This window comes from Daldinia loculata (genome assembly GCF_022478755.1).
Source record: "Daldinia loculata strain CBS 113971 unplaced genomic scaffold F4817scaffold_36, whole genome shotgun sequence".
Lineage (NCBI taxonomy): Eukaryota > Fungi > Ascomycota > Sordariomycetes > Xylariales > Hypoxylaceae > Daldinia > Daldinia loculata.
In genome coordinates this window covers 193,684-206,910 of record NW_026054890.1, presented here as the reverse complement: position 1 = coordinate 206,910, position 13,227 = coordinate 193,684, and the positions used below count along the sequence as shown (strand labels likewise).

Sequence of the window (13,227 nt, the reverse complement as noted above, 5' to 3'; positions counted from 1 at the left end):
AGAATTAAGGAACCATCAAGTGGTTGGTTGATCCTAGGGATTCGAGGTCGGTTATCTACATGTGGTTACATGTTGGCTGCTTACATGTTAGGTACATTTGTACACCGTTACCCTACGTGCATCCTAGCCATCCTATATTCTACACCGTCTTAGGATGGACAATTGTCAGCAACGGGCAGCGGGCAAATGGGGTCGACTAACGGGTTTCCTCGGTTATGCGGGGGAGGGGTTGCCTTGCTGCTGTCTGGAGAAGTACGAAGTACCTAGATATATAGGTACCTAACCCACCTAGCTACAGCAGGTACGATACTTAATAGGCAGGTTAGAAGGGTTAGAAGTAGGTACCCATCTTATCTCAACGGTTGGAGTTAAGAGAGAAGGCCCGACGTGCTTTCTTGTCGCTTTTCTTTCTGTCCTGTTGTTGTGTTTTTATATATTTTGTCTTTGCCATTGACAACTTACTTCTTCTAACTTGCTTTGGCGTTTTAGAGAATTGGCCTTAGAAATCTAGCATATTCAACTTCGGAACAATTTCTACATTGATCGATTACATATAACTATTTATACTTTCTCTCTCTATTCTAACTACCTCTCCTGCCACGTTTGAATATGGCGATGAATATTAGAACAACGACGAGAGCGCTGGGGGCCTTAAGAGTAAGTAGCTACTCAGGAAAGTGGACACGAGTCTTTATATATACAGACATAGAAATATATGTCCAATGTTTCGCCTAGGTTTAACTAACTTCGATTGTAAATAGCCGCGTGCCACCCCGGCGATAGTTCTCCCCACGGTTAGATCGTACTCTTCCTCGTCCGAGCCCGACTTGAAGGAGACTCTAAAAGAAGTCATCCCCGCCAAACGGGAGCTTCTGAAGAAGGTCAAGGCCCATGGATCTAAGGTCATCGGTGAGGTCAAGGTTGAGAACACGATTGGTGGCATGAGGTATTGCCAGCGCCGGCACTATATGCTAATTTCAAAGGGCTAACTTTGACACAGAGGGCTAAAGGCAATGGTCTGGGAAGGCTCTGTACTGGATGCAAACGAGGGGATTCGATTTCACGGTCGAACGATAAAGGATTGCCAAAAGGAGTTGCCCAAAGGCAGGACGGGTACGGAAATGCTCCCGGAAGCCATGTTTTGGCTCCTCTTAACCGGCAAAGTGCCGTCAGTTGGTCAGGTCCGCCAACTGTCGCGTGAACTCGCCGAGCAGGCTCGGCTTCCTGATTTCGTAAACAAGCTGCTTGATAGTTTCCCTCGAGACTTGCACCCCATGACTCAGTTCGCCATTGCGGTTAGCGCTCTGAACTATACTTCGAAATTCGCCAAGGCGTACGAGGAAGGCTTGAACAAGGCCGACTACTGGGAGCCTACATTTGACGATGTCATTAGTCTGATCGCTAAGCTACCTACGATCGCGGCCAAGATATATCAGAATTCCTATCGCGACGGTGGTGCATTACCTGGCGATGTTGACCCCGAACAGGACTGGTCTTATAACTTTGCCTCTATGCTAGGCAAGGGTGGAAAAGAGAATGAAGACTTCCAGGACTTACTAAGATTATACCTTGCCCTCCATGGAGATCACGAAGGCGGAAACGTCTCAGCTCACGCTACTCACCTCGTCGGGAGCGCCCTGAGCGATCCATTCCTGAGTTACAGCGCGGGCCTCCAAGGCTTAGCCGGGCCTTTACATGGGTAAGTCCTCAAATCATTATATAGCTACTGTGCGAGACCTAATCAGTGACACCCCACAGACTCGCCGCGCAGGAGGTTCTACGGTGGATTATCCAGATGAAAGAAAGCATCCCGGAGAATTACTCTGAAAAAGATGTTCACGACTACCTGTGGTCAACACTCAACAGCGGTCGAGTCGTTCCAGGTTATGGGCATGCTGTCCTTCGCAAGCCCGATCCCCGCTTCGAAGCTTTGATGGATTACGCTGCCAGTCGCCCTGCGATTGCTAATGACCCTGTATTCAAGCTCGTCAAGGCCAATAGCGAAATCGCTCCTCAAGTATTAACTAAACACGGAAAGACCAAGAACCCCTACCCCAACGTCGACTCGAGCAGTGGCGTTTTGTTCCACCACTACGGCTTCCATGAGACCCTTTATTACACGGCAACATTTGGTGTTAGCAGGGGATTGGGGCCCCTAGCTCAACTCATTTGGGACCGTGCTCTTGGCCTACCCATTGAGCGGCCTAAGAGCATAAATCTAGAAGGAATATTAAAACAGGTGGAAGCTTGAATGAGTAAATATGTAAGGTCGCACTTATCTGGCGTTGCTCATAAAGCATTTGAAGCATTAGACTTTTCAACAACGATACTATACTCACGCTCATCTAATGATGACGATGCTTTTCCCGGTTGCTTACTGCAGGCGTGCTATGTATAACTAGATCCGCAGCGTGAAACTAAAGTTGCCTTAAGGTTAATGGTATAAGAATTTATATTTGCCTAAGGTAAGAGATTGTCAGCTTCGTAACCGACAATGGCTTACCTTGCTCGATCGAGAGCATACAGCAAATTTACTCTTGTTTCCTTTTGGTGGCGCGACGTACATCGTACGCTTTACCTACTTCGCAAGATAGATACCTACCTACATAGCATAGCTTCTAGCCCCTCAGCGGGGTGTAAATGCAACATTGACAGCTCCGACCATCGAAAAGAGCTAATGAAGGGGCTTACTGGCGTGCCCATGAGGCCATGAGGGGGATTTATTATATTAACCGCCAATCACATCTCGGTAACTGGATCTTCTAAATTTGGATGCTACTGATGGCGAGTGCTACGGATGGCGAGTGCTACGAAGCACTACCACATACAACGTTCTTACGTCGTCTTCGGTATCGTTACATAGATCACGTCAGGTGGTCGAAACAACTTCAGCTGAGAGTCCAGATCATGCAATAAATACGTCTATACGACCATATGAGCCGTGATCTGGAAGTTCGGACTCGAGCACGTCGTCGAGAGCCTGCTCGTCGAGTAGACGGTCTAGCCCGCGAGACGACTTTTTCCAGTTTCAGTCCATCGTCGGGGCGAGAAGCAGCACTTCGGAGCTGGCTGGACGGAACTACGACAAGAAAAGTACGGACCGTTTCATCTCAATCCATCCTTGGACAACACGTGTAGACGGCATGTATGTGTCTTGGGCTTAGCGCGCATTTTTGTCCCCCTTTTTTTTCTCTTTTCCCCTGGCGCTCGCCAACGCGGCTAAAGAGGTTAAAGAGGCTTGAAAGACCAAATAGGGAGATTTTCCCATTGCTGACGATCAGAGTCCTACGAGACTCGAGCGTTCTAGCCAAAGCTCGCTGACGGAGTCGCCCGGTTTTCGCTGTTGAAATGTTTCCGGATTCACCAGGCTCGTCACGATCCCCGTTTTGGATCCGTCGAGCGCTGTTGGTTCTTGCTATATCCTTTCAATCCGGATGGTCCTAAGAAGAGTTAGGCCTGGCGGTTGACGGTCCGATGCTTCGACATAATATCGTCGGGTCTACGGTCGAGACGCCCTGGTACTATAATAGGTACCTACAGCTAGTGAGATGAAGGGTAAGCAATATTACGAGCAACTCATTACGTAGAGGTAGGTATTAGCTCTTCCGTCTGACATAAATGCACTTCGTTATTACACTCGTTTATTATGCATTCAAGCTATAGTTAATGAAGCCTAGGTAATATATCGATACCCTGCTCTGACTCAAAATAGTATCAGCAGCCATGTCTCTGTCCGGACCTAGATTTCCATGCGGTCTAAATTGCATATACCCAGCATCTTGTTTCTGGAGCCTCCATCATTTCTTACCCTACCCGCGGGTTCGAATCGAATTCCACATAGTTGGACGGCGAGTTGCTTCAGTCCCGCATCATGTGGCTGGTTTAGCTTCTACATAGTATGAGGTATCAGGTCAGGGGTTTGGAATTTGCTGCTGATGCTTTCTATAAAAAGAAATCTGTCCCGAACCAGCGGAGTAGCTATAACAGCTAGGCTTCCTGGTATTAATTTGATTTCATCTATTCTTCCACGACCGTCAATTGAACCGTAAATTTATGGATGAGGCTGGAAGGTCTATGGCTAGGGTCGAGCTCATGGATCGCGAGGTCTAGGTTCGCATTCTATTCCCGAAATTAATCAGCGCGTCTTCTTACGATTTCTCACGACTTCCCATCGTGTTGTCTAGAGCGCCTTGGGCTGCTGGGGACTGCCTCCGTGCTAGTCGGAAGACGGGTTCTAACCATCGGCCTAGGCTCCAGGGTTGAAGCTCGATAGTGCGCTGGGGATGATGATCGGAAGGTTATAAATATACGACCTTATCCCACGACGAAGTAGATCTTTTCCGTATCAGCACAATCCAGCATATTCTCCCTACGCAGTTTCAAACCCCAATAAAAGTCCCCTTTACCTAGGTAAACAGAAATCATCATGCGATCCGTCGTTGCTCTACTTACTCCGGTCCTCGCCGCGGCCACCCCCATCGGTATCATCGGCGGAAGTGATACTCCCCAGCCAGATGAGATTAGCATCGTCAGCGCTTCCGCCAGTGGAAACGGGTGTCCCCAGGGAACCGTGACTACTGACCTCTCTCCCGACGGAAAGGCGAGAATCTCAGCTCCCTCGATAAAGCCAATTCTACGACTAACCGATCATCTAGGTCATCACCTTCGGCTTTGACGCTTTCCAGGTCTACACCGGACCTGGCACCGGGCCGTCGGACAAGTCCAAGAACTGCCAGCTCCACTTGAACCTCAAGTACCCCGGAGGATTCCAGTTCGCCATCGTCGAGTCTACCTACCACGGATACGCCCAGCTCGAAACCGGCGTCACCGGTACCTTTTACTCGACCTACTACTTCTCGCAGGATGCCGCTGCTACCGTAAGTATTCTACCCCTGACTCTGCTACTGTATCCTAGATTTTAGGACCTCGCTCACATACATTAGACCACCACGAGGACCTCGATCGACGGAGGTGGGATCTGGGCTGATGGCCAGGTATACACTAAGCAAGACCAAATCCCGACTGCTTCCATCATCTGGTCTCCCTGCGGCGCCACCGGAATTCTCAACGTCAACAACCGCATTGCGCTGACGTCGAGCAACGCGAGCGCCTCGGGCCAAATCTCCGACGACGACGCCACGGTCGCCTTTACCCAGCAGGTGCACGTCAGCTGGCAAGCTTGCAAATAGATGGGATGAGTAGGTACCTAGGTAGTTTGTAGAGTAGGCTGGGCTGGGTGGACATGTAAGGGGGATATGAAGAACACAGAGTAAAAGGGGATGGGGCTTGGTTATCTGACGAGCAAATCACTTGTACATACCTCCGTAGGATAATCCAATTACCCCTTTCAAACTGGAACCATTGGGGACATATCCTCGTACATGCTTCTCATGTTATCTTCGAGTCTCTATTATTAAATTATAGATGAGCTCGAAACACTTATAAGTTTCAGTATTCTCTGAGATACTTATTTATTTATTCATCTTCCATGTAGCACCTGGGTATTCTAATGTCGTTCGTGGAAGTAACTACATAGGAACTTAGTAGTAGATTAGCTAAATTAGAATCGAGGCGATTGCGTTTCAACATCGACTAGAATTACAAAAGTGCGATGTTTCGTGTCGTGTACATTTTAGATAGATGTCAATATATCCAACAATTATATCCAACTATCGGGGTATTGAAAGATTAAATAGCACTCATGATCCTATCGTAGCCAGCCGAAAACGGAACATCTCTTCTGCCACAGCATATTCCCAACTCTTTTGTCCGAGTTCTCGACGCAACTGCCTCGCAATTATCCCGACTAGATTTATTTATCTAGTCTGCTTCCCACCCTTGTAAACCAAACGATAGCAAATATGAAAGTCCACCTCATCTAGCCATTACAATCCAGCCCTATCATCGGGCTCCTCCGTAAGCCCCGTTTCCGTTGCCTTGGGGTCCCGAAGATCCCATTTGCCCGGGTGCGTTGGAGGGGGAGAAACTGCGGTTGACCGGAGATGTAGAAGTTGGGGCCGGAATTTGAGGAGCTGGGCCTGAACCTGGACTATCTCTGTAATTGCTCATCGTATCGTCACGAAGTAGCGGCATGGCAGCAGCGCTACTTGAGCCTGTCGGATCCCAGGCTTTCTCTGGTGGACCGGCAGAGCTTCCCGGAGGCGAATCCGGCAAGCCGTAGGCCGTAGTAGCCATTCCGCTCTTAGCATTATACTCGGCCCCATCGAAAGCGAGCGCGTCAGGATCTCTCCCTTCCTTCTTGAACCTCTCTAGCTCTACACGATCTTGTTCAAGTCGCTGAGCCGCAAGAGCAGCCTCTTGCTGACCACGACGTCTCTGCTTGAAATAATAGAAGATCAAAGCAACCAAAAGAATGGCGCCAACTCCACCTGCAGCGGCATAAACGCCAGATTTGGTGCCGGAAGGAAGCTCATTCCATTTATCAGAAAGTGACTTCTCTGGTTCCTTGTTGATATTCTCAAACGCCGTGGAGTTGCCGCTAAATTGTGCAAAGTTAGTCTAAACCAGTCGTGACACACAAGGACATATTCCCGCCTAGAGAATAGACCTACCTCACAATCTTAATACTCTCCCAAGACCCACTACGGTCGCCGTAGGAATACTCTTTGCCGGAAGAGTAGTCTTCGACAAAAGCACTCTTCACGTACATCGTGTGCGGTTCAGAGTAATCTGTAACTCCACCAGCCCATTCAATAGTTCCCTTTGGCGCGTCCGGATCACCACCGGCCCAGATACCGATACTGAGCTTCATCGGCGTTTGGGGGTAGTAGAATGTGTTATTGGCATCCTTGGGTAACAGCGTACGGATGAGCCCGCCGTCTAGCCACCACTCTAGTTTTTCCTTCGTCCACACGCAAGTATAGTTGTGATAATCGTCCAACACCCCGCCTTCGACGGGATGATCTCCTCCGTTTTTCCAGTCTGGTACTCCTTTTCCAAAGTAGTTAGAAAACGCATGGGTTGCATTCCCTCCCTTGAATTCCCAATCAACCTCGTCGAGAACATCGGAAGACCAAACAATGGAGCTGATCACACCGGTACCGGATGCTGCTTTTAAGAACACTTCTGTTTTTCCAAAGAAGAAATAGAAATTCGAGGTCAGGGTTACCGATTCGCCTCTCTTGCGCATTGTGAAGGCACCCCCTGTATCAGCGTTGTACTCGACAGTTCCGGCAGTCAAATTGAACGTATGTTCCGGTGGCGTAGCATTGAAGTTGAACATATGCATTGTCCCGAGAGCCGGGTCTGGCGGGCAGGTCTGATTCAAGGGATTGCAATCGGTGTATAGCTGAGCGGCGACAGGAGATACGAACACGGAAGAGAATAGCGCGGCGGCTAGCATCAAATTTGATTTAGCCGGCATCGTGATAGATGGTCGAGGGCTCGGCCTCGGGTCGTGATAATTAAGCAGTGAAGCAATATATTCGAATAAGTCAGCTACCTCGTAGAAGGTAGTACTGTATGGTGCAAAGCGAATGTGGTAACCCCGTTATACCAGCCAAGGGGTCGTGAGTGAGTAGATAATTCTATAAACTGCTGGAACCTGCTACGGAACTATCTCGCCGACCGCATAGTCTCCAGTGGTAAGTAGACCGATTTCTAGAGTCGAAGCGGAGATGATAGCTCGTAAGCAGGCACTTGTACGTTAGGAGACAACGTCGCCAAAGTGTTGAATTGCTCGAGTTAGAGATTAGATAGCAAAGATGATATAGGTTAGTTATATAAGTTATATACGAATTAGGTAGGTAAGAAGTAAGGATCGTAGGTGTTGTGTTTCAAGTGGTCAACCGAGGAGTGATGAAGGAGTGTTAGATGCGTAATTTTAGACAATTAGGTGGACAATTGGTATTAGCAAGACTTCCAGCAAGCATTGATAAGCATTAATGAGTGACAAGAGGTTGAGTTGGATAAGTGAATGAACGGATGAACGATAATAAAAAAAAAAAAAAAAGCATACAAAGCCCCTTATTCATCCCGCCCCCATCCTGTCCTCCTTTATTTCCATGAGGACGCGACGTGCCGTGAAAGGTCGAAAGGTCGAAAGGGAATACCCGGTGTACCTAGGTACCTACGTAATTTGAAAGTTAGGAAAAGGGGGCTTAGCTGACCAGTCAAGATCAATTAAAGCCATGAATTGAAGCTAAGGCGGCTAGCCGAGCAGCGAAGCAACCCGGACCCACGTGTAAAATGTTAGCTAAGGTAGCAAGGGGCCAGGGGTCTTTGCCGATCTGCAACGGGCTCCGTTCGATGCTATACTTATTAAGGATTAGTTGATCCGCATTGATTAAGCTAATCGAGGCGGTCGGCTTGTAGCGCCGGGTGATAAAATATCTAATATCAGTCTGATCTAATATAATAGTACAGTACATATGCTCCTTTTCCTTTGTTCTATTCGTTCAGAAGGACTCGATACTGTAGGCTTAGGAACAGTGAATGACGACTGGCGACTGGTGACTGTTGTCTGTTAGACAGTGTATATAAGTACAGCCCGATTATAGGTTATAAGGCTTACGTATGGGTTGTCCTAGGTACTTCTAAAGCGCCTAAGAGGTAGACTTCCCGGTAATTTCATTTAACCTCTGACAGATGACGTAAGTACATGTACCTCCCTCACAGGTAGAATTATATACCGGATAATAAGTAACGCTACCTACCCGATGTCTCAGCAATATCAATTAAATACTTAGATACATGTATCCCTTCGGCTACGTACAGTTAGCGGTATTGGATTTACACCAATAGATCGTCTGGCTTATTGTTTGTTCATGCGTACCTAAGTACCTCACGTGCATATGTACATTACGTAAGTATCTCCGGTGCTTCAATGAAACAAACACGCTCATGCAAACCTACAAGAAATACCCGCCTTAGCTTTGCGTGTTATTGTTAGTTACACTATTTATTACCTCTTGTTGCCCAGATCCCGTCTAACCGAATAATACCTAGTATTCGAAATCACTAGCACGCCAAGGCCCTTGGACAGCTTCAGAATACAAATAACTCCAAGCTTGTTTTTTACTAATTTCGTTTTTTTTTCAAGAAGAATAAAATTATAAGATTAATAATTATAACGAGAATTAAATATATATACATATATACATCATGACCAGTTACCACGAAAAAGTCATGAGCGCAGGGTTGAGCGCGAGAGGCAAAAGAAAGTGACTGCTTGCGACGGTCGCCATGGGTAAGATAGCGACAAAATCTGTAATACGCCAGTCGCTCGGAATGAATGGCGCGACGGCTATGATGACCATTCCCACGAGGAAGAGTAGCGAGAAGATCATGGAGAATTTAAATCTCTTTATGACCCTCGGAACCTCAATGAAGAAGTTTGAGAACTCGGCCTCTTTCGACGTCGCGCCCCAGCTCATGTCGATTTCGAACATGTGACACAATAACGCCTGGCTTATATGGAGAGACAAGCCTCCTAGAAAGATGGCTAGAAGGGACGTCCACTTGAAGTTTTCATACAGGGCATACGCAAGTGACCTTTCTCCCACGCGATATCGCATCATGGCTAGACCTATATTGCCGAGGCCGTTGAAGACGATAATGATAGAGAACCAGACTTTCCAAGAGTCGATATAATACTTGTCCAGGTACCCGTTAAACCAACCCATGATGAAATAGTTAACCGAAGTCATGATCCATGCTGCGCCTATAGCATAATACGTACCGATGTATGAGATGATCGTGATCTTGGATGTCAAGCGGACGTTGGAACAAAGGAATTGGCGAAACAGAGGCGTGAAGGGACCCTTCCAAATCCACTGCCGAATAGGATGGAAGAGCAGTTCGTTGCAGCCGTATGCATACTTCTCCCATCGGGCTAACTCGTCATAAACGGTCAGAGAAACGCCTTCTTTGAAGCCCTCTCCAGCCCATGCGGCAAGGCGAATAATATACCCGCGGCACTGTAGGCGAAGGGACATGTCAAAGTCTTCAGAGACGTGCGATTCGGACCAGAACTTCTCGTACCCATCTTGGTCTTTGTATGAAACCTGCTGAATCGCACTCCATCGTAGCACAGCGTTATGGCCGACGAAGGGAGCAACGTCGCCGTTGGCGACTGTGTACCTAATGGCGCTGTATATGAGATTTGTGAAGAATGTAATGCCGTTCTCAAAGTATGTGTGGACGACCTGCATAACACCGGAAGAGAACTGCATGATGCCGATGTCGAGAGACTGCTCCATCTCTGAAACTGCATCCAGAAGACAATCGGATGGAACACGTGTATCGGAGTCGACTGGCGTTATAGTTAGTATTGTTAGGCCGATGCCAGCATTCTAAAACGGTCGGGATAGGGGAACATACTAAGAAGAATATAGTCGCCGACACGAATGTTGCCATCAGCCCAAGCCCTGCCGTCCTCTTCGAGAACCTCTTTCAATGCTTGCTCGTAGGCAAAAGCCTCGTCTATCTGTGACCATTCGGGGCCGCGGTTATACAGTGCTAACTTATCCTCCACTTTGCAAGTGATCATCAGTCCGAAATTCATATTAGATGCTTTCTTAAACTTGCCGCGGCGCAGGAAGCCGTTTTCGCCGTGTTTAGGACGGGCAACCCAGCCTATACTATGGCTGGCGTAGAAGTCTATACGAGCTATTCGGTCCTCCTCGGGGATAAGCTGTAGACCGTCGTCGTTGATAAACATGTTTGCAGAGCCACCTTGCAGCTCGTATGTGCTAATAGCACGCTGTACAGACCTAACGGTGGGTTGAATGACAGCTGCGAGGCCTTCTTTATAGATTGGACATTGTATGGTCTATCGTGGATATCAAATTAAGACGTTAGCATCGATACATCCAGAAGGGCACCTCAACCTCATGCTGGGCTAAAACAGCATCCAACAGGGGCGATCATATGGTGTTGTTACCTAGAAACAGCAACACTTCCATAAGGATATACACTTACAACATGTGGTAAAGTTACAGTTGCCAGCCTAGGAGGCGGCCGGGCGGAATAGTATTTGGAGTTGATTGTAAGCTGGCGGACAGGCCCGAACATCTGGGCTATGCATCCGACGAGGACTTGGGCGAAGAATAAGGAGAAGAAAACCTGAATCGGTAATAGGACTACTAGACCTAACCGTGCGAAGCTGTCGTCGACCGAAACTTCAATAGCAAGCTGTCTCCAGGCCGCGCCCAGGGACATAGTAATGAGTATTATGACGATAGAAACGAGATACGTGTTCAATAGGTGTACCGGTCTCTTTTCGGGCTCGATTTGGCCGCTCTCCTCGTCTAGTTCGACTTCTCCGGAAAAATACTCTGGATTTTTCTCTCCTTCATCGTCGCTAATCTCGCTACGTTGCCAGATTAACTCCATCAACTCCGACTCGATGGCTTGAGCTCGGGGAACGAGATGTAACGGATCATCGTCCCAGACGACTAGCAACGATTCTGCCGCTAAGAAAGCTGCAAACTGGTGCTTTCTTGCTCTTGATAGCTCGTCAACTGATGGCATGATTTGAATTCGAAGGCCGTTCATCAACGGCACATCCGTAGCACCGGGAGACCACGAGAGGAATGTCTTGATAACCCTAGAGTTAACAGTCATGGCGCACTATAAATGATTTAGCAAGAAGAGCCTTAAATCAGAGGTCGGGAATAGGGCGTTACCTCGACGTTAAGAGTGGCGCAAGCCATCGCGATAGTCGAATTCGTTAACGAAGATGGACAAGTCATGTATAACCCCCTGGACTTACGGAGGAGAACTCCCTCCAAGTCTCCACTCCCATCGCCAACCCATACATGCGAACACTGTTGTTGATATAGAAAATTTACCATCACCTCGTGCTTTATACCGTCCAAAAAAACCGAGCCCGTCGTAGATCGCGTAGAGCGCCCGGAAATCGAATTTCTTGACGAGTCAAAATCCGATGGCGCATTAGGAGCGGTGAAATCATTCAGATTTATCAGCCCCGTAAGGGCCCTCTCTGTTAGAAGCCCCCTACTCGGTAAGTGAGATGGTCCTTTCTTTCTTTTGTCTATCGGCCGTTTGGCCTTAAAATAGCTAGACAAGCCCATGTTGCGATTTATTTTATCGACACGGGGCCTAACTATTGAACCAAACGAACGAAAAGGAGACCGATTGCGCGGGCTACCTTCTCAGAATCAAGCTGATTACACAGTCTTGATAAGAAAAAATGAGCGTCTGTGGGCCGAGGGACGAGCAGGTTAGCATCTCGGTAGTCAGTAAGAGGAATAGAAAGGATGATACTTAATAGCAACCGTAGCATAGTTATGCTGCGAAAGCCATTCAAGTTAAAACCCCGGCGTGAGAAGAAGCTCGACTGCAACAGCGACGAAGCATGAGGAACTTACAATAGTAAATAATTTAAGCAGCTATGCTCGTGAAGCTGCCAAGCTGAGATTCAACAGCCACACGTGTAATCTACACTATCCAGATAATGTGGCAGCATCCCACTACGGTTGGGCCTCTGTATGGAGGCTAAGTGACAGGCTTCCGAGAGACGATCAAATGTCGGAGCGTAGCATGGGAAACAAGAAAAGAACGTAAAGGCAAGAAGGTAAGAAGGCAAATGAAGATATTTGAGTCGGCGCAAACCTTCACTCGGAACCTTTGAGAGACAACCTTAGATAAGACACTAGCGAGAAGTCTACTTGTTGGTGCGACTTAAATAGTATGAAGTGGCTTACGGTCCAAGCAAGATAGGTTAGAGTATCAGGTTGCTTCGAGACTGCCCGATGTGTAGTCACAAGCCGCTCGGGTAGGTATAATTTAAAGATAGACTCGAGTAAGTAAGTACTTGCATATAATCAATAGCTGCTGGATCAACAACGATTTGAGCTAGGTAATTTCAGCCGCAAATAACAGCAGACGACGGAAATAGAGGCCCAATGATTCTAGAAGCCAAGGAAATGGATGTATGGATGGCTTTTCAGTGCCACTTAATCCTACTCGGCCGTGGTGATGGACAGGTAAAGAGGCAACTAGACTTCCCAATTATTATACTCAAACCCCTATCAAAGTGCATTGCAACCGAGATTCGTATGAAGAGTTACATAGGACCGTAGCTGACTGCAGTTTTCTGATGCTACTTCCTGATGCTACTTCCTGATAGCCATGGGCCCTTTCTAATGCTACGTACATAGTACCTAAGAGTTAGCGGTACCTACTACAGTATCTTCTCGGCTCGTTCTTCCAAGATATTAGGTACGTAAGTGGTTAGGTATA

General features: G+C 47.6%; 4 protein-coding genes across 4 annotated transcripts; 2 read left to right on the top strand and 2 right to left on the bottom strand.

Moving 5' to 3' along the window:
- Nucleotides 1-609: 609 nt before the first annotated feature.
- On the top strand, nt 610-2,251 carry F4817DRAFT_317433 (citrate synthase; the record flags this gene model as incomplete). The annotated part of the gene is made up of 4 exons (XM_049300802.1): nt 610-657; nt 762-946; nt 1,001-1,699; nt 1,759-2,251. The coding sequence occupies 4 exons, from the start codon at nt 610-612 to the stop codon at nt 2,249-2,251; spliced, it is 1,425 nt and encodes a 474-aa protein (XP_049157552.1).
- Nucleotides 2,252-4,209: 1,958 nt separating this feature from the next.
- F4817DRAFT_163026 (uncharacterized protein) lies at nt 4,210-5,375 on the top strand. The gene is made up of 3 exons (XM_049298124.1): nt 4,210-4,600; nt 4,656-4,877; nt 4,944-5,375. Exons 1-3 carry the CDS (start codon nt 4,427-4,429, stop codon nt 5,187-5,189), a joined length of 642 nt encoding a protein of 213 aa, XP_049157551.1. The 5' UTR covers nt 4,210-4,426; the 3' UTR covers nt 5,190-5,375.
- Nucleotides 5,376-5,457: 82 nt separating this feature from the next.
- Nucleotides 5,458-8,102, bottom strand: F4817DRAFT_342349 (glycoside hydrolase family 16 protein). The gene is made up of 2 exons (XM_049303898.1): nt 6,573-8,102; nt 5,458-6,499 (listed from the first exon to the last, which is right to left on the bottom strand). Exons 1-2 carry the CDS (start codon nt 7,382-7,384, stop codon nt 5,902-5,904), a joined length of 1,410 nt encoding a protein of 469 aa, XP_049157550.1. The 5' UTR covers nt 7,385-8,102; the 3' UTR covers nt 5,458-5,901.
- Nucleotides 8,103-9,104: 1,002 nt separating this feature from the next.
- Nucleotides 9,105-12,219, bottom strand: F4817DRAFT_162909 (glycosyl transferase family group 2-domain-containing protein). The gene is made up of 4 exons (XM_049298123.1): nt 11,649-12,219; nt 10,942-11,592; nt 10,342-10,792; nt 9,105-10,273 (listed from the first exon to the last, which is right to left on the bottom strand). Exons 1-4 carry the CDS (start codon nt 12,054-12,056, stop codon nt 9,132-9,134), a joined length of 2,652 nt encoding a protein of 883 aa, XP_049157549.1. The 5' UTR covers nt 12,057-12,219; the 3' UTR covers nt 9,105-9,131.
- Nucleotides 12,220-13,227: the final 1,008 nt, after the last annotated feature.